The sequence below is a fragment of the Stigmatopora nigra genome, chromosome 1 (assembly GCF_051989575.1).
Source record: "Stigmatopora nigra isolate UIUO_SnigA chromosome 1, RoL_Snig_1.1, whole genome shotgun sequence".
In the NCBI taxonomy this organism is placed as follows: Eukaryota; Metazoa; Chordata; class Actinopteri; order Syngnathiformes; family Syngnathidae; genus Stigmatopora; species Stigmatopora nigra.
The window spans coordinates 18364626-18387093 of NC_135508.1; the positions used below are offsets into that span (position 1 = coordinate 18364626).

The 22468-nt window shown below is 40.4% G+C and overlaps 3 protein-coding genes across 5 annotated transcripts in view; 2 read left to right on the top strand and 1 right to left on the bottom strand.

Annotated features, from left to right (window-relative positions):
- The window catches only part of l1cama (L1 cell adhesion molecule, paralog a), a 37641-nt gene extending 30158 nt beyond the window's left edge, over positions 1-7483 (top strand). For 2 of the 3 annotated variants that reach the window (XM_077716452.1, XM_077716468.1), the window contains 17 exons: positions 275-435; positions 518-677; positions 757-881; positions 1283-1384; positions 1476-1673; positions 1746-1816; positions 1904-2129; positions 2219-2334; positions 2430-2646; positions 2772-2894; positions 3097-3273; positions 3366-3479; positions 3568-3717; positions 3974-4105; positions 5164-5236; positions 5370-5381; positions 5543-7483. In XM_077716452.1, the coding sequence (XP_077572578.1) occupies positions 275-435; positions 518-677; positions 757-881; positions 1283-1384; positions 1476-1673; positions 1746-1816; positions 1904-2129; positions 2219-2334; positions 2430-2646; positions 2772-2894; positions 3097-3273; positions 3366-3479; positions 3568-3717; positions 3974-4105; positions 5164-5236; positions 5370-5381; positions 5543-5774 (2389 nt within the window). In that variant the 3' untranslated portion in view covers positions 5775-7483. The remainder of the gene's footprint in view (positions 1-274; positions 436-517; positions 678-756; positions 882-1282; positions 1385-1475; positions 1674-1745; positions 1817-1903; positions 2130-2218; positions 2335-2429; positions 2647-2771; positions 2895-3096; positions 3274-3365; positions 3480-3567; positions 3718-3973; positions 4106-5163; positions 5237-5369; positions 5382-5542) is intronic. The other variant, XM_077716459.1, reaches the window with a different exon arrangement.
- A 132-nt stretch (positions 7484-7615) lies between these two features.
- ribc1 (RIB43A domain with coiled-coils 1) lies at positions 7616-10761 on the bottom strand. The gene is made up of 8 exons (XM_077716498.1): positions 10532-10761; positions 9987-10199; positions 9700-9911; positions 9522-9636; positions 9229-9347; positions 8789-9019; positions 8471-8637; positions 7616-8402 (listed from the first exon to the last, which is right to left on the bottom strand). Exons 1-8 carry the CDS (start codon positions 10560-10562, stop codon positions 8321-8323), a joined length of 1170 nt encoding a protein of 389 aa, XP_077572624.1. The 5' UTR covers positions 10563-10761; the 3' UTR covers positions 7616-8320.
- A 95-nt stretch (positions 10762-10856) lies between these two features.
- On the top strand, positions 10857-21498 carry smc1a (structural maintenance of chromosomes 1A). The gene is made up of 26 exons (XM_077716483.1): positions 10857-11264; positions 11604-11792; positions 12457-12569; positions 12937-13140; positions 13245-13483; positions 13684-13942; positions 14068-14208; positions 14286-14368; positions 14455-14554; positions 15181-15288; positions 15420-15605; positions 15989-16168; positions 16505-16651; positions 17201-17338; positions 17406-17522; positions 17634-17740; positions 17975-18116; positions 18737-18882; positions 18953-19106; positions 19171-19278; positions 19354-19510; positions 19588-19742; positions 20183-20334; positions 20396-20465; positions 20542-20652; positions 20876-21498. Exons 1-26 carry the CDS (start codon positions 11156-11158, stop codon positions 20954-20956), a joined length of 3696 nt encoding a protein of 1231 aa, XP_077572609.1. The 5' UTR covers positions 10857-11155; the 3' UTR covers positions 20957-21498.
- The last annotated feature ends 970 nt before the right edge of the window (positions 21499-22468 follow it).

A 22468-nucleotide genomic window follows, 5' to 3' on the forward strand; every position in this document is an offset into this window, starting at 1 on the left:
TGAAGATTTCCATTTCTCATCTCATTTTCTGAACCGCTTTATCCTCATTAGGGTAACAGGCCTCTGAAGATTCTTTGATTGATATTGGAAAAGTAGCATGTCGCCATTTATAACATACAAATTCATTTGCAAAGTCTGGAAGTATCAAAGTTGTGGTTCAGACTGTTTTTTCATGATATATTGATCAAGTTGGTAGAAAAATGATGAAGCCCAAAACTGTACTACTTGGTTTATCTAACCACCACTATGTCATATTTCCGATGTTTTTTTGCAGGAAGAGTGGCAGGGAGTCGTTCCTTCTGGCTGATTCCAGAATTAACCCTCTTACCACCGGTGGTCTGCAAATCTTCAATGTCACACATGATGATGAAGGCTTCTACACGTGCTCTGTGCAGAACACCAACCTGTCCATTAATGCAGAACTGGAAGTCCTCAGTGAGTGGCACACAGGCATACATACAAACACTCAGGCAGGTAGAATGCTTCAATGTCTCCTTATATATATTTTTTCCTGCAGATAGAACAGTGATTCAGTCACCTCCACAGAATTTGAAGGTGCAGCCTGGACAAACGGCCATTTTCACTTGTCTTTTTCAAGTGGACCCCAAACTTGCTTCGCCACTGATTCAATGGAGAAAGAACAACCAGAAGCTCTTTGAATCTGACAACGATATGAAGTTAGACATGACTGTGTATCCATCCATCCATCCACCAATCTTTAAATGATATACTCATTCCCTACTTTTTTTCTTGTAGATATACGTTCAAAGGACCGGACTTGATTATATCTAATACAGAACCTAAAGATGAAGGAAACTACATGTGTCAGGTTATCACTAATCTGGACATGGCCGAAGCAAGTGCCACACTCACTCTCCATGGTGAGCCTCGGGTCCGATAAACAATAAATAATTAATAATAATATATATATATATATATATATATATATATATATATATATATATATATATATATATATATATATATATATATATATATATATATATATATATATATATATATATATATATATATATATATATATATATATATATATATATATATATATATATATATATATATATATATATATATATATATATATATATATATATATATATATATATATATATATATATATATATATATATATATATATATATATATAATAAATAATAAATAATTAAATGCTGTCTGCAAATGCTCACGTACATTAATCATGTAAAATGAATCCTAATAGGTGCCTATTATGGCGATATAAAGTATACTTTATTGTTCACAGATCGTCCAGACCCTCCTACTCTACTGCAGCTGACCCATCCCAAGAAGCGTGCAATCACCCTCAGTTGGACTCCTGGAGATGAACACAATAGCCCTGTCATTGGTTAGTATTAACACACATTTAGTAGATTCTGGATGTTTCAAAGACGTTGCATTAAAATCTCCTTTGCTTTCAATTATGTGAATCGCTGCAGCATATGTGATCGAGTTTGAGGATCAGGTCTCAAATGAGCAAGGTTGGGAAGAATTGAGCAAAGTGTCGGGGAATGACAACCGTGCCAGTCTCTCTCTCTGGCCCTACATGTCGTACCGTTTCCGTGTCATTGCCATCAATGGGGTGGGCAAGAGTGCTCCGAGCAAGCCGACTGAAATCCACAGCACAACTCCTGAAGGTTCGATTCATTTCTAGTGTTTATGGCTGCTTATTCCTACTACTATGCTATAACATCTCATTATGACCACAGTACCAGACAGGAACCCTGAAGATGTCAGAAGTGAATCTGCTGACCCAGATACACTCGTCATTAACTGGGAGGTACTTGATGTGCAACTCCATAAAGCCGCCTCAACTATTTTCCTTAAAGGTTTTATCCTTCATCGTTGCGTGTGCTTCTTATGTTAGGAAATGGACAAACGAAACTATAATGGACCTGGTTTCAAGTATCGTGTCCTGTGGAGGCGTGCGGTTGGCAGCGGGCCTGAATGGCACCCCAACAACACGACAGCACCACCATTAGTAGTTACTAAGATTGGTAACTTTGCTCCTTTCGAGATCAAAGTGCAAGCTGTCAATGACTATGGGGATGGACCTGAGCCGGATCCTGTAATTGGCTATTCTGGCGAAAATTGTAAGATAAGACGTTTCTCATAGTGATTGCTTGACCGGACATTATTGGTGCGCATTTTGCACCCCTAATATTTTTTCTTGTGCAATTAGTTCCACTTGAGGCTCCCATGAATGTGGGCATGGACATATTGAATAGCACTGCCATCAAGGTGACTTGGTCTCCAATAGACAAAGAGACAGTCAGAGGACACTTGCTCGGCTACAGGGTAAAGATGCAATCTATTTAGTTGTGTCATTTAAAAAAAATGAATAATGTATGTTCTAAACATATAAATATATATGTGTACATTTTTGGCTTCAGCTTCATCTGACAAGGTTTGGCCCACGGGGTCACCATGTAGCTCGGAAGGCCAGGGCACCGAAGATCACTGTAGTAGTGGAAACTGGAGCCAAAGAGCAGAGGAAAGTGATTGGTGATCTCCAACCATACTCCCACTACACCTTGACAGTCAGCGTGTTCAACAGCAAAGGAGATGGACCGCATTCGGAGATGCTGCCTTTTGAGACTGAGGAAGGAGGTGAGGCCTCGTGATCATCCCTAAATATTTGGCATCTACAACCACCATTGGCATTGATTGTGAGGTGTTGCAGTAAAATAAGTGCACTATCACAGCTCATTTAACCATCTCCATTCTTTGACTAGTTCCTCATCCGCCAACATCCCTGGCGCTAGACAGCCCATCTGAGACGGAAATGACACTCCGTTGGAAACCACCAAGCCAGCCCAATGGGATTCTTATTGGATACCGCTTGCAGTACCAACAAAGTGAGCAGAATTCAATTCCTTATATCATCCTGGATTTGGTTCTGGACCCATTTGAGATAAGTTGACTTAAAAAGTCGCTGATGGCCTGCCCAACCAAGTCAACATCCTTATTATCCAAATGAATGATTAAGGGCCACTTCCACTGATTTGACAATGCTCAAAGACGTTGTTCCTAATGGATGTCTTTCTTGTCCACATTCAGTTGTAGAGAGTGATGACAGTCCTATGCAAGTGGAGGAGATAGATGATCCTACAAGCAGCCACTTCACCCTGAAGGGCTTGGATCGTCATAGCCACTACCGTTTCTACCTCAGGGGGCGCACTGCTGCTGGAGAGGGAGCACCCATTGTGAGGGAAGGGGCCACCACTTTGGATGGAAGTATGCAGCCTCTTATGCCCCTTAAGGCCGTACATGCTTCATTCAGCATCAGTGACTACCAATTGTGATTCTCTCTATGTCTTGTTTTTCAGCACCTCCTGTCAACATTAGTGTATCTCCTGGAGAGAATTTTGCAAATATAAGTTGGGTTTCCATGAAGAGGCATAGAAATGTTCAATTTCTGATCCAATACCTCAAAAAGAATGGTACAGTCTAATCTTCCCTATATCATCATTGGATATTAAAATAATATCCTTATAAAAGTGAATCTTAAGGTATGATATTTTCATTCAGGTGCTAATAAATGGAAAAATACGGAGAAAGTGGACTCATCTCGCTCCTTCTACCAGCTCCAGGGCCTGAGACCTGGTTCTCATTACCATCTGCACTTCATCCACAGCAACGTCACCTTTTTTCAGACTGAAATTGACACATTGGGAACAGGTACTGCTGTACACTGGCTTATTTCATCTTGTCCAGTGTTTCCTATGATTACATATGAAACGGTTCCAATTGCGAACCCCTTGTAGTTCCCTGCGCCACTATTGAAGTGCTTTTAACTGTCATGGGATGATTTTCTAAGTGTATTTTCAGTCCCCGGGGAGCTGCCAACTTGACAGAAATCACATGTCTGATGTCTCTTCTTTTAAAAATAACCCCCTGCCATTTGGTGTATAACAAACATTCATCTAATTTTAAGGAGTGACTGAGGTGCAGCCCAGCATTGCGACCCAGGGCTGGTTCATTGGCCTTGTGAGCGCCATCGTGCTGTTGCTGCTCATTCTTCTCATCCTCTGCTTTGTTCGGAGGAACAAAGGGGGGAAGTATTCAGGCAAGTGTTGATATTCCCTATTCATACATTCATTTTCTGTACCGTATATCCTCAGGAGGGTCGCGAAAGGTGCTTGAGACTATCCTAACTGTCTTACGTCTCTAGGTGTGTGTGTGTGTGGGGGGGGGGGCACCCTGAATTGGTGGCCAGCCAATCACAGGGCACAAGGAGAGGGACAACCATTCACACTCAAACTCATACATAAGGGCAATTTAGTGTTCAACCAGCCTATATGAATGTTTTGTGATGTGGGAGAAAACCAAACTACCAGGAGAAAACCCATGCAAGCCCAGGGAGAACATACAAACTCGGAACAGTGAGGCCCGACCTGGAATCAAACCCTCGATCCTAAAGCTTTGAGGCTAATGAGCAAACATTCATCCGTCGGGCCCCCTAATACAGGAATATTGTCTGCTTTGGCGGTCACATTTTACTTTGTTGACATATTTATAGTACGTATACTGAAGCTTTTTCTGATTGTGGACGTCTTTATAATCGTTACTTTTTGGTGGACACATATTTTGATGTTTCAGTTGCGATATCAATAAAGTCGTGTTGACTGCTCTAGTCAGCAATATTTGACATCTTTTTGACAAAGGGATCAAACAAATGATGGGTGTACACAAATGATGTAAGCGCACTTGCGCAGAACTGTAATGTGGCAATTTTCGATGGGTAGCAAAATTGGAAAGAACAACACTTCCAAATTATTAAGTCGGGAAGGTCCCATCTGAGGAATTGCATGGCCTACATTTGGCGTTAATTCCTGTTTTATTTCCTCCGTGGCACTCACTCTCTGCATATGCAGTATAGACAGAATCCTGCCCTGCATTACCTTGGTTTTGTTCGAGATTTCTTCCTATATTGAAGTACAGTTTTTCCTTTTGCAAAGTAGTGAAAGCCCGAATAATAGTGTTGTAACTCTCAAGACCGGTCTTGAGCTCGAATAGTGAGTGAGGTCTTGAGAACAACAACACTGACCACTGCTTTCCAAATAGAAATCTTGAAAGGAGAACATCAATATGATGTTGAAATCAAACTATTTCTCCCTTCTTTAGTGAAAGACAAAGAGGAAGGCCCGATGGACTCAGAGGCCCGGCCGATGAAGGACGAGACCTTTGGAGAATACAGGTTGGTCACATTTTGTTTTGACCTGGACTCCATTGTTCCCATCCCAATTCCTTCTGCACTTTTGAGCTTCCTTGAACTTTACTGCTTCCCTTATTGTCTTTTCTTTTCCCCATTGCCTGCTACTGATTTGCAGATCTCTAGAAAGGTATGCCATGTTGTTGTTTTTTTTTTAAACTGCATTGCTGCGGTATTATGCTGGCCTAGCTGAACTTTTTCCCATGACAATATAACACCTTGCACGTGGCTTGCACTCAGAGAAAGGTTTCTGCTCTACCTAAGCCCTCGTTGATCTACTCCTTCTTGCAGCGACCTGGAGGAGAAGCGTACTGCCAGCCAACCGTCCTTATGCGAAGAGAGCAAGCTGTGCAGCGAGGACAACTTAGATTTCAACGGCAGCAGCGTACTGACCACCGAAGTCAACCTGGATGAGTCATTGGCCAGCCAGCTTAGCCGGCCCGGCGGAGGAGCACAGGTGCTGGATAACTCCCTGCATAACCCCACCAATGGCCTGCCCAACCAAGTCACCATCCTTGATTAACCTCCGTGCATTCATGGAGAACCGCCAGACCAAAACATGTCAACACATAGGTGCCCGTACACTCCTGTTCCCCGATGAGTATAGTTTGACGACTAAGACGCAATCAATGTATCGACAGTTCAGATAGTATCATCTGACGGACTAGACTATTTTGACCAAAGGCATGTCCAAAGCAGTGGACAATGTGACGCAAAATCCGACCAATGCTGACCTGGAGAAATCCTATTACTTTCCATGGTCCTTCTTCATCTGTGTAGTGTATAATGTGAAATGATTAACTTTCATCTGTCTTCTTTTCTTCTTGCTTCAAAACATTTCCAAAAAGTTTGAATAAAAGAATGTTGTGCAGTAGAAATGGACGAAGGAAACAGCTGTAGACTGAACGTGAAGTGTGGTGGGTGACACAGCTGCTGTGCCGCAACATTGTAATTCATCAGTTTTACCCCCCTCCCCCTATGATTTCACACAAGGTAAGTGCCAGCGTATTTTCTTACGTTAAAGAGCATTTTTTTACAATCTAATCACATATTCAACACAATATATATACACTAATTGTGTATTTGTATAGTGTTGTTGATTCAAATATGATCATTAGTTCATAGATATTTTGACCGAGAGAACTAAAGCCAGGTTTCATACCCTAACTAACACTGAATGCTCATAAGAGGAACTTGCTATAAAATGCCGCGTAGCATCTGGTGTATATATTTGCATCTGCGTTGATCTATTTAGCCATATTACAGTATTATAGCTCTTGGTCCTTACAAGTTCCTGTGCCTGCTGGTTTTTGCATAGAGCACCAGATTGATGTCCTGACGCGATCATCAAATGTAATGTTATGATTGGAGAAGGTATTGTAGTTTTTATTTTTTATTTTTTGGTCTTTGTTGTCATGAACTTCGTGATGTTTTTTTTTTGTATCTTGTCCTTGTCTCTTTCTACAATGTCACACCAAACATTTAGTTGGAGGAGGAATACCTTGAAAATTCAGGACTGGAGTGTTGTAAGTTTATAGCAAATGCTCATTAATGCAGTTGAATATTGCAGCCTGGTGAAAGAAAGTATATGGTGATCTGGCTGGTATAATGGCAAATATTTATTTACACTACATGCAGAGAATGTATTATGACATTACATCACATTGTTACATGTCAGTCCATAAACTATTCATATCCTGACAACATTTTGATTAAAAGTGACTTGATAACCGTGAGATGCTGTGTTAGAAGTATCATTTTTGAATTCATATTTGGTATTTTTACATTTTGACTAATGGCCCTTAATAAATTAACTGTAATTTTTATTAATTCTGCATACTGAAATCTATCATAAATATAAATACAACAATTTTACAGCTGGTTAACAATGAATAAAAGCACTTTATTTCAAAATTGGACCAGGGTATGAATAAACTTGGGCTTAACTTTCCGCGATACAGGAGACTTTAGTGTGGGTAAAGAATTGAGCAGGACCTTTTTCTTCTTACGAAAGTGTAAATACATCCCTTCTAATATTGTGATAGCGAACTCAACCACAACCGCTTTAATAACGTACAGGTTTAAAATGTCAGTGCATCATCTTAAAGCAAGTCATTTTTTCTGCTCTGTAAGATTGCCTTTGTTATGAACATGACATTGCAGTAAATTTGGCCATTTACCAAATCAAAACATAAAATAAGAAAAAAAATAAAAGCAATTTGTCCACCGATACTTATTGTTTTTGTATTTTAATGAAAATTGTAGTTTTTTCCTGTTAATATTTACATGTTGAATGTTTAGTTTGATGGCAAATGACAATGCACTGCAGTGATATCCCCCCCCCCCCCCCCCCCTGCCTGATTATAAAAGTAGTAAGTACCACCAGTTGGTGCCTCACTAGTGATAAAACTAGACGAGTGTAACATGACCCCACCGGCCGTGAACAACACGGGATGGTTGATTGCCCGGGGCTCCTATAGCGCATCTCCTTGATCTGGAGGTTATACAAGTGCCCACACTCTCAGGACAAATAGTTGTTGGATGGTTATCAGGACAAATATGCCACACAAAAAGGCCAATTTTTATTTGCTGCTGGAAATTGGTGTTTGTCTCTATCCCGGCAAATGTTAGCTTTGAACAAGGCTTGGCGTACAACCACTCCTGCTTTTTTTGGTGTCAACTGGGAGGGCTCTTCTTGTGCACCCCCTCCCTTCTGTTTTATTATTTACAAAATAACAATAAAACATTTGTTTGCAGAAGTGGTCACAAGCATTTTTGGAACTGGTAACGACTGCGTGGGTGATGGAAATCAATGAGTTTATTTAACTGCCGGTTTGTAAATGTGCCTCATTGTGGTACATGAACAACACAACTCGGGATTGGGTACCCCACATACAATTCTCCATGGGGACAATGTACATGTAATTGCATTATCAATTCACCAACATAACTAGGTATCTGACCGGACAATAAAGTATGTGGAATAATCGGTTTTGTGCTTTATTTATTAGCCTATTGATATGTCACGTGGAGGCTGGGGAAAATGTTTCTTGAGTCCTTTTACCGTCATCAGCGAGAGGTGGTGTTAAATTGGCGGAAATAATCCTGAGTGGGTTTATTGGTGTACAACTCCTTGTTCAAGTACTGCTGACTGAAAGCAAGAAAAAACATGGAAATGACACACACATTAAGATTCTCAAATGTCTATTTGTTGCTTACTGTGCTTGCTGCTCTTTGGCCAGCTCTGTGTTGAATTGGTCTGCTTGGATCCGCTTTTCTCTCCTGAGATCTGAGGTTCTTCTTTCCTCCTGCCGGGCTTCTCCGGACGCCTTGAGCACCTGGAAATTCCAAGCCGCTTCCTGGTTCTTCCAGGCATCACGCCATCTCTTTGCAGGGTAACAGAGATTGGCAATGAGAGCAAGGTCTTGAGGCAGTGCTCAATTATGAATCAAACACTAGTTTTGCTTCAAATCTTTTCAATCTGCAATCGTATTTGACATTCCATCTCTGTGGCGTTTAAATAGACACGCTGAGTACCCGTCTCTCAACGCATTGCGCCTCCCGTTCTTTGTAGATGGCACTGAGTTGCTCTGGGCTCATGCCTCTCCAAGCATCAGACGCAGTGGGTTTCCCGTCCTTCAGCTGCTGGACTGCCGCATCCCAACCTTCTGTTATCATGGCCGATGTCAAATTGTGCCATTTCTCGGCAAGATTCTCCCTCTCCTCTTCCTGGTGTGCTTCTTTCTGTGTTTCAGTCTGCTCTGTAGCCTGCGGAGAGCCAAACAGTGTCAAGCCTCAATGTTCCTAAAACTCAATCAAAGTTCTGAAGACAGCCCCTCGAGTGCCAGCTATTTTAAAGGATTTTTTGGCCCATTTTTGAAAGGCAGAAGAAATGTGTCTTATTAACCACGTTACCCGCCATCAACTTCAATAAGAAAACTTCTGTGTGTTTGTGTGTGTGTTTTAATGTTTTGTACCAGAGCTTGATTGTACCAGTCCTGAGCTACCCGGCTAGCTTTTCTGCTTTCCTCTTCAGCTTGCTGTCGCTCTTTCCATCGGAGGTCTTGCTGCAACAGCTCTTTCTCTGCCAACATCTCTAGGATATGAACGTGTTTCAAATCAACACCTGTGTCTTTTGTCCCGCATGCATTCACCCTATCGTACATTGTACTCCCTTCCCTTCCATGTATGAATGCTACTTAGCAACAAAGGCGCAGGAAACAATGATGCTTGTTTTCCATCATTATGCTCAGAAGAATAGAATAATCACCTCTGTGCTTCTCCTCCATGCACCTTCTCTCATGTTGAACCATTTGGGCCAACAGATCCCTTTCTGTTTCTTTCATTTGTTCTCTCTTTCGCTGTGCCGCTCCAACATCTTCGCCCTAAGTCACACGAATGAAGTCAGACAGTTTTGAGATTTTACATTTGTCTTTTTTTATGTCAACCTGAAAGATCTGCATGCTGGAAGGTCCCAGCTGAAAATCGTTGCTCTCGAATGCCACCCCCAGACCGCACTTGAGATCGGCATCGCGTGAGTCCTCCGCCCGCTGCTGGATGCGCCAGTACTGAGTCAGGCCATTGTGCAGAGCTTCACGCATTTTTTTTCCCTCTTTGTCTTTTTGGACTAGCACTTCATCATGCTTAAGTCGGAGCTCATCTGTAAATAAATAGAAGTAGTGGTCCTTTTTCTCGCCGCTACACCATCGTGGCCATCATTATGCATTTTTTTTACCATAAGCTTTGTCTCTTTCTCGTTCCATTTCTTCACGGTGCTTTTTCTCTTGGGTCTGTTGGTTGAGCGCATCCAGGTCAAGGCCCATCAGCCGCTGCCTGACATTGAAAACGCGAGCCTTGCGTGCAGCCTCAGCCGCCTGTCTGCGCTCCACACAAGTCTCATTGGAGTGGTCAAGAGGAAATTTAACTTTGTACATCTTCTCTTTGAAGTCTGTAAGGAGAAGATACAGCATTGTAATTTGGCGAAATAAATGTCTGACATATTTGCAGGGCACAACTTTTGCTGCATCTGAACATCTTGAACATTTTGAAATTGCGCTCTCAAGAAGTAATTGGCATTATCTCATAGTTATATGTGACTTTACAGTAAAAATATATATATATTTTTTTAGGCAACGAATTTCAATCCTGAAATTTCAAAACACCGCAATGGATAAATTGTAGAAGTGTGACAACAAACCCATGGGACAAACAACCCTGATCTCTCTTACGTGCATATTCGTGGTAATTTACATGTAAAAGTAGAAATCCTTCACTACTTACCAAATGGGGTTGTAGTCATTTTATCTGCCATCGTCCACCACTTTAATTTCTTAAGATTATGCCAATCAGGAATTTACCATTATATTAAGACCTTTGTATTCAAAACGATTCAACAATTCCACTGTTAGTGGCCCTCGGTTACCATGGTTACGCCTATACAGTCTTCAAATTACAACATATGTTTAAATCTTTATAGGTTCTACTATATGAAAATGTGACAGACTATGGAGAGATTTATGATTATTATTAATTAATTAAAATTCCCAAACTTTCAACTCGTCATATTCGTGTTGTCGCGAGAAACTGCGAAGTTACAGCTCTCGCGCTCAAAGCTCTTCCTGTCATATTGTAAAATGGCGCATTGTTGTCACCGCGCCGTCGTGACCGAGTAGTTAGTCGTATTACTGCATTGCAATGACTAAAAGATCAAATGCATATCGCGATGTAATGCTCGTGTCATCAGGAGTCAAACTGAGCAGAGAATTTTCTGAAGTTGCGCGCATGTTTTTAATTTGGAACCTCGTCCGATAGACACCGCTTGTTAGCATTTCCTAGCACTAGCATTTCGCATCCTTCTTTTTTTTTAACGTGGGCGGCACATTTTGCGGGTGATTTACAACAACAATGGGTTACCTAAAACTCATCGAGATCGAGAACTTCAAGTCATATAAAGGACGGCAGATTATTGGACCCTTCCATAAATTCACAGCCATCATCGGCCCCAATGGATCTGGTATGTTTGCTCATTAAAAGTGGCTGCACAAAATGTAACCAATTCATTAATAGTCAAGATTCATTGCACCATAAACTGGTGCGTGTTCAAAATAATACAAAAAATTAGTGCGTATTCTTAAATGAAAGCGTGGTCTGAAGTCTGATTAGATGAGTTTTGAGTTTATTTTGAACAGATTGATGAAGATAACAAAAGTAATCCCTTTTATTTATTTAAAGATCGTACAATGTTGCATTGAGTGCATTGTGTGTGTTTATCAACTATATTGTAAATGTAACAATACAACAATGTGCCACCTTCATTTTGTGTGTCTAGTTAAAAATCAAAATCTTTGTGCAGGAAAGTCAAATCTTATGGATGCCATCAGCTTTGTGTTGGCGGAGAAGACCAGCAACTTGCGTGTGAAGACTTTGAAGGATCTGATCCATGGTGCGCCCGTTGGGAAGCCGGCCGCCAACAGAGCTTTTGTCAGTATGGTCTACCAGGAGGATGATGGAGAGGAACGATCCTTCACTAGGATGATCATTGGTAGGAACAGCCTTTGAAAGTTATGGAGGAGTACGTAGTGTTGTGTGGAAGGGTGTGACAATATCGACATGATATATTGCGATTTGGGTGTAAATCTGTCGAAAAACAGTTCGTATCTTGATTCACAGTCTGGGGTAAGATTTAGGTACAATTCGTAATATTTGGTAAATGAAACTGAAAGGAGGTGATTGAATTTGTCCTTCGCAGTCGAAAGGAAATGAACGTCTTGTGCTGTCAATGGCACTCAAACACGAGCATACAAAACTAATCCCACAGTTTAACTGAATTATGAGTATGTCTTTGTCAATGGTGGCCAATGAGCTGAGAATGACACATTTGTTGACAATGTTACAATTGTATAGTGTGGCTGTATGCTGCAGCGAAATATTCTCATAGACTTTAAGGAACACACATTTTGGATACATTGTCCACTACGCTGCGACAAGTAAACATTTTTTTCCGTACATATAGCTTGTTTATCATTTGTATCATTGAATATCGTTAATAATTGAGCACCTATTGCAATTGTATTGGGAGTTACCCTGAGATACCCAACTACAGTTGTGTGACATGTTCAATGACTGATGACTGGTTGCACTTAGTTACTACTTGAACTTGAATATTTCTGAATCGCTCATGTGAATTTTGTTTTTGTGTGTGTTAGGTTCTTCTTCAGAATACCGCATCAACAACAAAGTCGTGGGACTGCCGGATTATAGCGAGCAACTGGAAAAACTTGGCATTTTAATCAAGGCTCGAAACTTTTTAGTTTTCCAGGTGAGACAGAAAACTATATATGGGTTGTTTGAGAAGAAAACAAATACTTTATGCATCTATAACGTAATAATAAACATAAACAGCTTCGACCTAGTATTATTTCAACATTTCTCTTGTAATGTTGCGATTTTAAATATGTCATGTTATAAAATATGACTCTTACTTTGACAACTTTGCTTGTGCAAGATCATGGTGCCTATTTGGTCAAACTAGCGATATGGCGTTGCTTGCCGGCTTTCTGGGCATGATTTGATTGGGTTTGTTTGGGAACCCATCGCAAAACCAGGAAAATAAATGTGGTTTGCCCAGCAGGGTTAAGCCTAGTTTTCCACTTCATTGTGTTTTTTTTCTTCTTTTTTTTCTACAGGGTGCTGTCGAGTCAATTGCAATGAAAAACCCCAAGGAGCGTACAGCTCTTTTTGAGGAGATCTCTCGCTCAGGAGAGTTGGCCCAGGAGTATGACCGGAGGAAGAAGGAGATGGTGAAAGCAGAGGAGGACACCCAGTTCAATTACCATCGTAAGAAGAACATTGCTGCTGAGCGAAAAGAAGCCAAACAGGAGAAAGAGGAGGTGACCATTCTAATAAAACAATAGAAACACTCCAATCAACTTGAAAGTTAAATGAGGGGTTTATGAAATTCATCTGCCAATTCATGTGGCAATTTTTCCACCAGGCTGAGCGCTACCAACGACTGAAGGATGAAGTGGCGAGGGCCAGCGTCCAATTGCAGCTCTTTAAGCTCTACCACAACGAGGCGGAGATCGAGAAGCTGAACAAAGAGCTTGGCCAGCGCAACAAGGAGATCGACAAGGACCGGAAGAGAATGGACCACGTGGAGGAAGAGCTAAAAGACAAGAAGAAGGAGCTCGGGAGACTGATGCGGGAGCAGCAGACAATTGAGAAAGAGATCAAGTAAGTTATGAGGGAAATCTGCGTCTAGATTTGTGGTCCATGCAAGCCAATGTGTTTGTCTTCATTATAAATTCTACTTTTTAGTTTCACCGACCAGAAGTCACACTGTGAATTGGCCGACTATCAAAATAATAGTTTGTGGCAGCCCAGCTTTCAATATCCATTTCATCATGTTGCCCATTGCCCACTTTTGTCCGCAGAGAAAAGGACTCTGAGCTGAACCAGAAACGGCCCCAATATATCAAGGCCAAAGAGAACACCTCACACAAGATCAAGAAACTGGAGGCGGCCCGGAAATCCTTGCAGAATGCTCAGAAGATGTACAAGAAGCGCAAAGCGGACATGGACGAGCTCGATAAGGAGATGAAAGCGGTGGAGCTGGCCAAGCAAGATTTTGAGGAGCGTATGGAAGAGGAGGCCCAGAGTCAGGGCCAAGACCTGACCCTGGAGGAGAACCAGGTGCCGTTCATATTACCATTGAGTCAGAGAGCGCATATGAAAGATTGAGTGCAGGGTACCATTCTCAATTGGACGGATCTTTTAACATGAAGGACTTGGAATAATTCTTCACGCTTCATTTGCAGGTCAAGCAGTACCATCGCCTAAAGGAAGAGGCCAGTAAACGTGCCGCCACACTGGCTCAGGAGCTGGAGAAGTTTAACCGGGACCAAAAAGCTGATCAGGACCGCCTTGACTTGGAGGAGAGGAAGAAAGTGGAGACAGAGGTAACCAAGACATTGGCCATATAATTTCTTTCTTTAAACCAAAAAAAACAAAAACTAAATATTTTTGTCTCCTGCAGGCCAAAATCAAACAGAAGATTCGTGAGATTGAGGAGAATCAGAAGCGCATTGAGAAGTTAGAGGATTACATCACCACTAGCAGGTCTGCTGCATTACATTGTAAAATGCAGTTTCTTTTTCTGAGTGGCTCATCGTTCTTTTACCCCGGTTTGCATGGTGATTATGTAGGCAATCTCTGGATGAGCAAAAACGCATGGAAGAGGAACTGACTGAGGAAGTTGAAATGGCCAAGAGAAGGATTGATGAGATTAACATGGAGTTGAATCAGGTAGATGCCGTAGTGCAATCTTACCCTCCTACTTGAAATGAGAAAAATTGTTATAATAAAAATAATACTAACAAAAAATACCAACAATGATAATAAAAGTAGTGATAATTATAATAATAATACCAACACTGGTAATATAAGTCGTAATTATAATAAAAATAATACCAACAATGATCAAAGTAGTAATAATAAGAACACCAACAATGATAATACAAGTAGTAATAATAATGATAATATAATAATAAATAATTGCTATTATGCTTGGGACCTGTTATTATTATTATTTTTTTTTACCATTGTCGGTGTTGTGCAAGCACTGTAAACACCCAGCCAATTTAATTTGATCAGAAATGGGGTAAATATGCCTCTGTTAACATAGCAATTTTTCAGTGAAATATAGCGTGAAAAAACAACATAACAGACTTTTGTTAGTCAGAGAGAAAAAAAAACATGTTAGTCACACTTGAGTCTTAAGTCTAACTATTGAAAAAGATAGCTTATAGTCCGGAAAATACGGTACACATTTTTAATACTTTTTATTTCAAAATTTAAAGCTAGATCACCTAGCGCTAATATAGAAACACACGCTAAATGACTGCATGTTCCAAATGTGTTTTTCTGTCAAGGTCATGGAGCAGCTCGGAGACGCCAGGATCGACAGGCAGGAGAACAGTCGACAGCAACGCAAGGCCGAGATCATGGAGAGCATCAAACGTCTCTACCCAGGCTCTGTGGTGAGGCATCGAGTCCGTCGCGTTGAACCAAATGGGATCGGATGACCGATATTATTTATTTTTCTTAAGATCGTCCCAGCTGCTCAGACATGGAGGGTATTAAACACACACTCTTGTTACTCTTTCTGTAGTATGGCCGTTTGATTGACCTGTGCCAGCCCACACAGAAGAAATATCAGATTGCTGTGACAAAAGTCTTGGGAAAGAACATGGATGCCATCATTGTTGATTCTGAGAAGACAGGCAGAGATTGCATCCAATATATCAAGGAGCAGAGAGGAGAGCCTGAGACCTTCTTGCCTCTGGATTACTTGGAGGTGAATGACACACCTTCACGATTGCATTCAATAAAATGAAATCATCATTTCAAAAATGTGGGAAAGTTCACTTGTATTCAACTTAGACTACAAAAACAAATCATTTGTAGTGTTTAAGAATTGTTTCCCTCAAATAGGTAAAAACAACTTTTAGGTGTAATACAGTTGAACTGGCAAAGAATGCTTATTTTTCCAGCCTATTGAGGGCACTGGATGTCCCATCCGTTTTATCGGGAGGCTCGGCAGCAGTCAATGACAAATTATGTTGACTCTGATGGAGATCCCCGTATTCTTGAAGGCAATATTTGCTCTAAATTTGAGAAACACTGTGCTAGGCCATTTCTTACGCCATGTCAATTGTGTGCGTTCTTGCACGGTGACAGGTGAAACCAACTGATGAAAAACTTCGAGAGCTGCGAGGAGCCAAGCTGGTCATCGACGTGATCCGCTACGAGCCGCCTCACATCAAGAAAGCTCTGCAGTACGCATGCGGAAATGCGTTGGTCTGCGATAATGTGGAGGACGCCAGGAGGATTGCTTTTGGAGGCCCATATAGGCACAAGGTACTTTCTACATTTTAATGTAGTCTGGACACGCCTAATCGTTTTCAAGATTTATCTTCATTAATCGCCAGTTGTAGGGATCAACAATGTCAGTTAAATATGATTGAATTGAATCGATCTGTGTGCAATAGATAACTAGACAATAGCAGCCAGGTGAATAAATTTGGGGACCCTAACAGATTTTATCTTTTTCCTACAATAGTAACATCATACCCTCCATATTAGTTACACCTGCATATTATAAGGGTATGAAATGCAAAAGATGGTTGAAAAATACTACTTTATTGTATATACACATCTTCAGTGTATTTCTTGACAACTCTCATTTCTTTCCAGACCGTCGCCCTGGATGGAACTCTTTTCCAAAAATCGGGTGTCATCTCAGGAGGAGCAAGCGACCTGAAGGCCAAAGCTAGACGTTGGGACGAGAAAGCGGTGGACAAGCTCAAAGAGAAAAAGGAAAAACTTACTGAAGAGCTCAAGGTCATTTGTGGCACTAACACATTTTTTTTTTTTTTCAAAAGTTTGGATATTTATTTTTCCTCAAGCATGTATCGCACAAAACATACAGGAAACACTGTCGATAATAATGAAATTTGGCTTGATAAGAGCCTGTTAAATGCTGAGTGGAGATTACTTATAGTCAATGTCATAGCTGTTTTACAACAAGTGATTTCCCTGTGGGGCAACAATGCTTTTGGCATGTATGTCTACTCCAGGTGATTTTATTTTTCCACTGTTAATGAAAATAGACAAGGCAAGCGGAGAAATAGAGTGAATACTCCAAAATACCAATTGAAATGACTATTAATGACATCAATTTCAATGTCATTTAGCCAATTTTAGCAGGTACTTTCTAAAGGAATAGGACTATTTAAACAACAACAACACACATTTTCTGAATAACAGCAGTAAAGCCATTTTTGACACAACTTAGAAATTGAACAATAGTTATTGTGAATGTTCAACACACAGGACAAACTGATGCTTATCCCACTAATACCTGTCCTCTACACCATGTTCGTTTTTCAGGAGCAAATGAAGGCCAAGAGGAAAGAAGCAGAGCTGCGTCAGGTTCAGTCGCAGGCGCACGGCCTTCAGATGAGACTGAAGTATTCCCAGAGTGACCTTGAGCAGACCAAAACTCGCCACCTCTCTCTCAACATGCAGGTCTGGCTTCCTCTTTCTCGTTCTCGCCTGCTTTTCAAGCTTACGATACATTTTGTTGCCTTTACAGGAGAAGTCAAAGTTGGAGAGCGAATTGGCAAACTTTGGCCCTCGCATCAACGACATCAAGAGGATCATACAGTCGCGTGAGCGGGAAATTACTGACCTCAGGGACCGCATGAACCTGGTAAGTAAAAAAAAAAAAAAAGAGCTAAAAAGGTGTGGCATCTCGTTAACCTAATTTTGATTGGGATGGGCTGGCCGCAACGTGTTTAACGTCTTGTTTCCTGGTGTACAGGTGGAAGATGAGGTGTTTATAGAGTTCTGCAAGGAGATTGGAGTAAGGAACATCAGAGAGTTTGAAGAGGAGAAGGTGAAGAGGCAGAATGAGATTGCCAAGAAGCGGTGAGTTCCTAAAATGCTGCCCTGAGATGCAAACTGCCCGATTTGTTGTAAATGTTCCCACTCTCTGCCAAAGTGATGCTTGTTGTGAAGTTCACTGGACTGCCCTACAAGCATTAGTTATCCCTCATATTCATTCACAAGAGGGAAAAATCTGAAACTCGGTTATCTTTTTTCTAAAAACAGGTGTAATGAAATGATAATTAATCATGTGATTATTATTTTTTTTTTTTGCAGTCTTGAGTTTGAGACCCAGAAGACTCGTCTGGGGATCCAGGTGGATTATGAGAAAAACCAGCTCAAGGAGGACCAGGAAAAGGTGATGATGTGGGAGCAGACTGTGAAGAAAGATGAGGCGGAAATTGAACGACTTAAGAAGGTATGGACGTGAGAATCAAATCATTTTCCTCTTTTACCTTTCTTGCTTGCATTCCTCCTTTAAAGCGCCGTTCGGAAACATCGAGACCAGTCACAATCAATTGCGGTCCTTGTATATATGTTAAAAATCCCAGAACCCGCACCAGTTCATTTCGTTAACCCCTTAGAACAGTGTTTCTTTTTTGAGCTGCGGCACACTTTTTGCAGTGTGAAAATCTCAAGGGACACCAGCATCTGAAAATCTTAATTTATAACTGTCGCCTATATTAACAATATTCATTCTCATCAAGGTTTTATCAGCAGGAATCACATAAACCCCCCAAATTATTCCAAAATCAAATTTTTCACTCTGGACCAATGTCACCAGAAGTGGATGTCTGTGGACTCCCAACAATCTCCGGTTGATGCAAAAATAAGTAATGTCATGTTTTTGACCTTATCATTTGTCCGTCGACCAAACGTCCGTCGACCAAACGTCCGTCGACCAAACGTCCGTCTATCAAACGTCCGGTCATGGCATAATTTTATAACTCTTTTGCAAATATTGCTTCAATCTCCTGATACTACGCAAAAAAAATTGTGCTCACAGACTTTAATATACTATTCTTGTTTTTTAATTAGGAGGAACACAGACACATGAAAATCATTGATGAGACAATGGCTCAACTGCAAGATCTGAAGAACCAACATCTCACCAAAAAATCTGAGGTCAACGACAAGAACCACGAGATGGAGGAAATCCGCAAGCGATTGGGCGGCGCTAACAAGTGAGCTGCTCAGTCTGACCTCAGAGAACCTTTCAACCGTGGCCTACTATAAGTTGCGGTTGCATTCCAGGGAGTTAACACAGCTGCAGAAGGAAGTGACGGCTATCGAGACCAAACTGGAGCAGAAGCGCAGTGACCGTCACAACCTGCTGCAGGCCTGCAAAATGCAAGACATCCGGTTGCCTCTTCGCTCGGGAACCATGGACGATATCAGTCAGGGCGAGGTGTGCAAGAGCATCTTTTGGAATAAATTCAAAACCGAATGCTCACTCGCATGGTTCTCTTTAGGGGAGTTCCCAGAACGACGAGTCCAGCAGCCAGAGAACGTCCAGCACCGTTCTGGCTAAAGAGGCCCTCATTGAAATCGACTACAGCAACCTGTCTGAAGATCTCAAGGTGAGGCCCTGCCCTTGTGATGATCTGAGCCTAGGGCAAAAAAAAAAAAATTAAATCCCGCCCCCTTTCTTGCAGGACACCTTGTCAGAGGATGAGATCAAGGGAGAGACCAACACACTTCAGCAGCGTCTAAACGAGCAGCAAAGCATCCTACAGAGGATCAGCGCCCCCAACATGAAGGCCATGGAGAAGCTGGAGAGCGTCAGGGATAAATTCCAAGAGACCAGTGACGGTAAGCCGCTGGCGGGCTATTCACGACAAGAAGAGGGCGGCTGCGTGAAAAAGCCCGTCCCCTCTCTGTTCCCTCAGAGTTCGAAGCTGCTCGCAAGAGGGCCAAGAAGGCCAAACAGGCCTTTGAGCAGATCAAGAAAGAACGCTTTGATCGCTTCCACACCTGCTTTGAGTCTGTGGCTACCAACATCGACGAAATCTATAAGGCTCTCTCGCGTAACAGCAGTGCACAGGTAAATTGGACTATGTATTAGCAGGCATCAGCAAGTGACAGCATCACAAAGTAAACATTCTGCCGTTTTAGTAACCGTGCTGAATGGGTATCGGAAGTAAAAAAAAAGAAATCAAGATTGCTATATCCCTAGATGGTTTCTGTACTGGACTTCCATACGAAACTTTAGTATAGTACTCCTCTAGCACTGCCTTCCATGTTTATTATGTTTCTTCTAGTTTAATCCACCAGTAAGATGACTGTTACATTGATGATTCAAATTGCTAACTGTCTCTATATAGGTGGTATTTTTTTCAGGAAATGCTGGCTTATATCTATTCTATTTCAATTCGTTAAGCAAGGCTTTTTCCCGCTGGGATACACTTAATCAAATCTTGTTTGTCCCTTTCGACAAATTTCCTCATGCGCATGAATAATGCACAATGTCTTGCTCCTTGGCAGGCTTTCCTCGGTCCAGAAAATCCAGAAGAGCCGTACTTGGACGGCATCAACTATAACTGCGTAGCTCCCGGAAAAAGATTCCGACCCATGGACAACCTGTCGGGAGGAGAGAAGACTGTGGCGGCCCTGGCGCTGCTCTTTGCCATTCACAGGTAAGTCAAACCCGGGAGCCCGTACCGATGCACATGGCTAACTACTCCCTCCTCGCCTCAGCTATAAACCCGCGCCTTTCTTTGTGCTCGACGAGATTGACGCCGCGCTAGACAACACAAACATCGGCAAGGTCTGTCCTCAAGTTATGTAATCCCGCCGCTGTCATTGCATATATAAACTAATCCTCCCCTTCGTTCTTTTCCAAGGTGGCCAATTATATTAAAGACCAGTCGGTGGAGAATTTCCAAGCCATCGTCATCTCCCTGAAGGAGGAGTTTTACACTAAAGCAGACTCGCTCATTGGGGTTTATCCAGAGGTGTGTAGCTTCTTATTATTATTTAGTATTATTTCTATCACTAAAAAAATACCACACAGTTGACCCATTGACAGCCAGGTTCCAGCTTCGGTTTATTTTTCCGTAAACTGTAGTGAAAGACTTAACATGACTTTATTTTAAACATCAATTAGTTGATTTTTTTTAAACCCATTCCAAAGGGGAAAGACCATTTTTGTGACCGGTGCTTTCTTTTCCCCCACAGCAAGGAGACTGTGTGATCAGCAAAGTGCTAACCTTTGACCTCTGCCAGCATCCTGACGCCAATCCGAATCCCAACGAGTAGAAAAAAACTTTCCATCACAGGGAAAGCTCCCCAAAACTCCCATTCCTTCATTTTGTTTATTTTTTTTAATCTCATAGCTTGTTTTTAGGTATCGTGTTAAAGCCTGTCACTGTTTTATGACGTTTTTTTCCCTTGTTGTTTTTAATACTCATGACAGTCACAGCCAGATTTTATGTTTATTTGTTCTATTATTGTTAGAATCACAAAGACATGCGCAAAGAAAAAAAGTGCCACGCACTTGTTACATCCACAGATTTTAATAACTTTGATACTTGTCCGATTTTATGCCCCGGCCGTCTTGTATATTTTCATTTCCTTTACTTTATTTGTTGTTCCCGTATAAAAATTGGTTTCTTCGACCTTGTGGAACCAATATGCCAGCTGAAAAGTAGATGCAAAAGCATTCGTATTAATACCCGTGATGTGTTTATATTCCCCTCAGTAATATTATGGATGTTGTTTAGGCAAACGGTAAGCTGAATTTCCTCTTTTTTTTGACTGATTTTGCTTTCTATAAATAAAAACTGAATTATTTACAATAATTTTGACTGTTTTCACTTCAATTTTTCAATTTAAACTTTTTGTCCTGGTTGTCTTTAATCAAATGTGCTCAGCAGGTTCCAAATGCTCCTGGTTAATATGAGCTGTCGAGACTGCTGGAGATTCCATTCCTTACGCGGAGAGTACTGCTCAGCCAGCCGGGACTATTTTAAGAGGCTCTCACTTTACAAGGAAAAACTCATGCAAGGGGCAGAAAACTCACAACTTTGCCAATTTACTAAGGTATGCAGAGAAAAAGTTTCTGTTTTCTTTTCATTCACAAGGACTAACCAATGGTGCAATGCGTCAGGTATATATACTACACACATATATATATATATATATATATATATATATATATATATATATATATATATATATATATATATATATATATATATATGTATGTGTGTATATATATATATATATATATATATATATATATACATATACACATATATATATATATATATATATATATATATATATATATATATATATATATATATATATATATATATATATATATATATATATATATATATATATATATATATATATATATATATATATATATATATATATATATATATATATATATATATATATATATATATATGTATGTGTGTATATATATATATATATATATATATATATATATATATATATATGTATATATATATACATATACACATATATATATATATATATATATATATATATATATATATATATATATATATATATATATATATATATATATATATATGTGTATATGTATATATATATATATATGTGTGTATATGTATGTATATATATATATATATATATATATAAATATGTGTATATGTATATATATATGTGTATATGTATGTATGTATATGTATGTATATATGTATGTATGTATATGTATGTATATGTATGTATATATGTATGTATGTATATGTATGTATGTGTATGTATATGTATGTA

Excerpts from the sequence above, each read along its gene's own strand:
- ribc1 (XM_077716498.1), bottom strand. The coding sequence starts at position 10,562 with ATGGCAGATAAAATGACTACAACCCCATTTG. Across the intron at positions 10,200-10,531 it reads AATGACTACAACCCCATTTG|ACTTCAAAGAGAAGATGTAC; the intron begins GTAAGTAGTGAA and ends TTCTCCTTACAG. Across the intron at positions 8,403-8,470 it reads GCCAAAGAGCAGCAAGCACA|TCAGCAGTACTTGAACAAGG; the intron begins GTAAGCAACAAA and ends TCTTGCTTTCAG.
- smc1a (XM_077716483.1), top strand. The coding sequence starts at position 11,156 with ATGGGTTACCTAAAACTCATCGAGATCGAGAACTTCAAGTCATATAAA. Across the intron at positions 19,511-19,587 it reads ATTCCAAGAGACCAGTGACG|AGTTCGAAGCTGCTCGCAAG; the intron begins GTAAGCCGCTGG and ends CTGTTCCCTCAG. Across the intron at positions 20,653-20,875 it reads TCATTGGGGTTTATCCAGAG|CAAGGAGACTGTGTGATCAG; the intron begins GTGTGTAGCTTC and ends TTTCCCCCACAG.